At 61.9% G+C, this 2,289-nt stretch overlaps 1 protein-coding gene across 1 annotated transcript; it reads left to right on the forward strand.

Annotated features, from left to right (window-relative positions):
- Window positions 1–222: 222 nt before the first annotated feature.
- LOC125522924 lies at window positions 223–1,713 on the forward strand. Its single transcript, XM_048687964.1, has 2 exons — window positions 223–419; window positions 562–1,713. Exon 2 carries the CDS (start codon window positions 607–609, stop codon window positions 1,567–1,569), a length of 963 nt encoding a protein of 320 aa, XP_048543921.1. The 5' UTR covers window positions 223–419; window positions 562–606; the 3' UTR covers window positions 1,570–1,713.
- The last annotated feature ends 576 nt before the right edge of the window (window positions 1,714–2,289 follow it).

Here is a 2,289-nt window from a genome sequence, read left to right on the forward strand (position 1 = left end):
AATACTATAAAGAAACATCCATCCCCCAACCTCGACGAGCTCTTCCTCGGGACGCGCCGCCTCTGCCGGCTGCACCCACAGCGGCGTTCATTCAGCATCGATGCCCGGCGCCGGTAGCAACTTCGCCGGAGAACCACGGCCCCACTTCGCAACCTCTTTCTTTTCGCTTTTATTCTTCCCGTTTCATCCCCCCCTCTCTCTCTACTCCCGCCCCCCCACAAGGAACAGGCCATGGCCGCCTCAAGTAGGCCCCAACCGCTGCCGCCGGTCTCTACGAAGAGCTCGCGCCACCGGATCTACGGCCTGCGCTGTCCCCATTCCTAGATTCGGTGGAGTTCGCCCGCCATCCCGTGCCTGCACGCCCAAGCCGATGCGCACCCCTCCCGCGGGCCGCCGCTTTGCCCCGCCGTGCATCCCAGGTTGGGTAACAAGGTCCTATATTGCTCACCAGCGGCATATCTTTTTTCTCATTATCATCCATCCATCCATCTTTCTCCTTTTGATTTCACTTGAAGATCATCTTCTTTCTTAGTTTTAATTTCTTTCCCCACTGTTCCCTAGTGATCCCAGCCGGGGCTCGGAGTTGGATGGTCAAGAAAGGAGGACATGGAGCGAAGCGTTCTTGGTGGCCGCGCACACAGGGCAGGTGTTCACGGCGGGTTCGCACACGCGGACGCGCCGCACAGGGACAGGTGCCGGCAATGGAGCAGCAGAACGCAGACGTCCCACGGCGACTGCGCAGGGGGGTTTGCAGCAGCTGGTGCAAGGAGGCCGGCAGCGATGACCTCATGGCTCTTAGCGACGCCAAGCCACGCCTGGCCCTCTACTGTCATCTGTACAGTGTACATATGCCATGGCGGCCGCGCCATCAAGCTCCAACACCAAGCCAAGCTACGCCTGGCCCTCTGCCGTCATCTGGACGCATGCCATGGCTCAGGGTGGACACGGTCCGGGCCGGTCCGGTCCCTGACCGAGCCGCCGTTTGGACCGGCCGCCGGCGGACCGAACTGGACCGGACCGACCAGCGCCGCGGTCCTCTTTTCAGGCACCGGACCGATGGTGGTGAAGCTCGGGCCGGACCGAGAGGACCGCCCATGCAGGCATATGGCGACGGTGAGCGGCCGTGCATGGCGACGGCGAGCGGCGGCGCACGTCCGCAGGAGTCTAGGGGGCACGGGAAGGAGAAGGAGAGGGAAAATAGCCGCGGGCCTCGCCCTCGCCACGCTCGGCATGGCCGTCTCCAGGCTAGTCGAGAAGAAGCGCATGGACACCTCGAGCGGTGCCGGCGGCGGCGTCACCATCAGGCTCAGCGCGTTCTGGCTGGTGCCCCAGTTCTTGGTGGTGGGCGTCGGCGAGGCGTTCGAAGACCCCCGAGAGGATGAAGTCCATAGGCACGGGTCTGTTCCTGGCGTGGCTCTTGTTGCCTCCTGGTTCCAAAGAAAAAAACTTGTTTCCTCGTTGTTTCCTATTTTGTGTCACGTTAATTCTGTTGCCTCGATAGGATTCCACGTTGCAGGTTTGTTGCATGTGCCATATCTACCTTTTTTACAATGTGCATGTTACAAATAATTAGTGCATGTCACGTATATGTCCACGTTCATTTGTAGTAGATTGACTCGTACATGCTCTGGCCTGCCTCTGATCGGTGGCACGCGTTAATAGGATCGTAGGGAGGCGTAGAGGTAGGAATCGGTCATGACCTCCGAGATGTGTGGATCGCACAGAATAAAAGGAATGAATAACCGCTGAATGCGCGCGTCGCTGAATCGTGTGCTGCGCTGCTTCGGTTAACCGTGTGGGACCGAGCCAAAACCGGACCGGACCGAAGTTTTTTCAGGCTGATATTTGGTAACCGGACCGGCCACTTTATTCAGCGGACCAGGACCGATCGGTCCGGTCCTCAGCGGGCCACGAGCGGGCCAAAAAGCCTGCTCATGGCGTCCACCCTGAGCTATGGCGTCCGCGCCCTCAAGTTCCAGCACCAGCCCCGCCTTCCTACGCCGCGCCGCCGCCCGCGTTCCTCTGCTCCGACCGCGCCCGACATCCGTCCCGGCGACCCCTTCGGCCCTCGCCACGCCGGCGACCACCAAGAACCCCGCCACCTCCTCGCCTCCGCTTGCGACGGAGGCCCGCGGGTGTGGGAGCCGGCAACGGCCGCGGCCTCGAGTGTCTCCAGCGGGGTAGGCGGTGGCGGCGGGCTGCGGCGGGGCTGGGGCCGGCGGCTCGCGGCAGGGGGTGGCGGAGCGCTGGAGGTGGAGATGCAATTGGGAGTGTTTTTTTTCTATCGCT

This window comes from Triticum urartu, chromosome 7 (genome assembly GCF_003073215.2).
Source record: "Triticum urartu cultivar G1812 chromosome 7, Tu2.1, whole genome shotgun sequence".
Taxonomy (NCBI): Eukaryota; Viridiplantae; Streptophyta; class Magnoliopsida; order Poales; family Poaceae; genus Triticum; species Triticum urartu.

Excerpts from the sequence above, each read along its gene's own strand:
- LOC125522924 (XM_048687964.1), top strand. The coding sequence starts at position 607 with ATGGAGCGAAGCGTTCTTGGTGGCCGCGCACACAGGGCAGGTGTTCAC.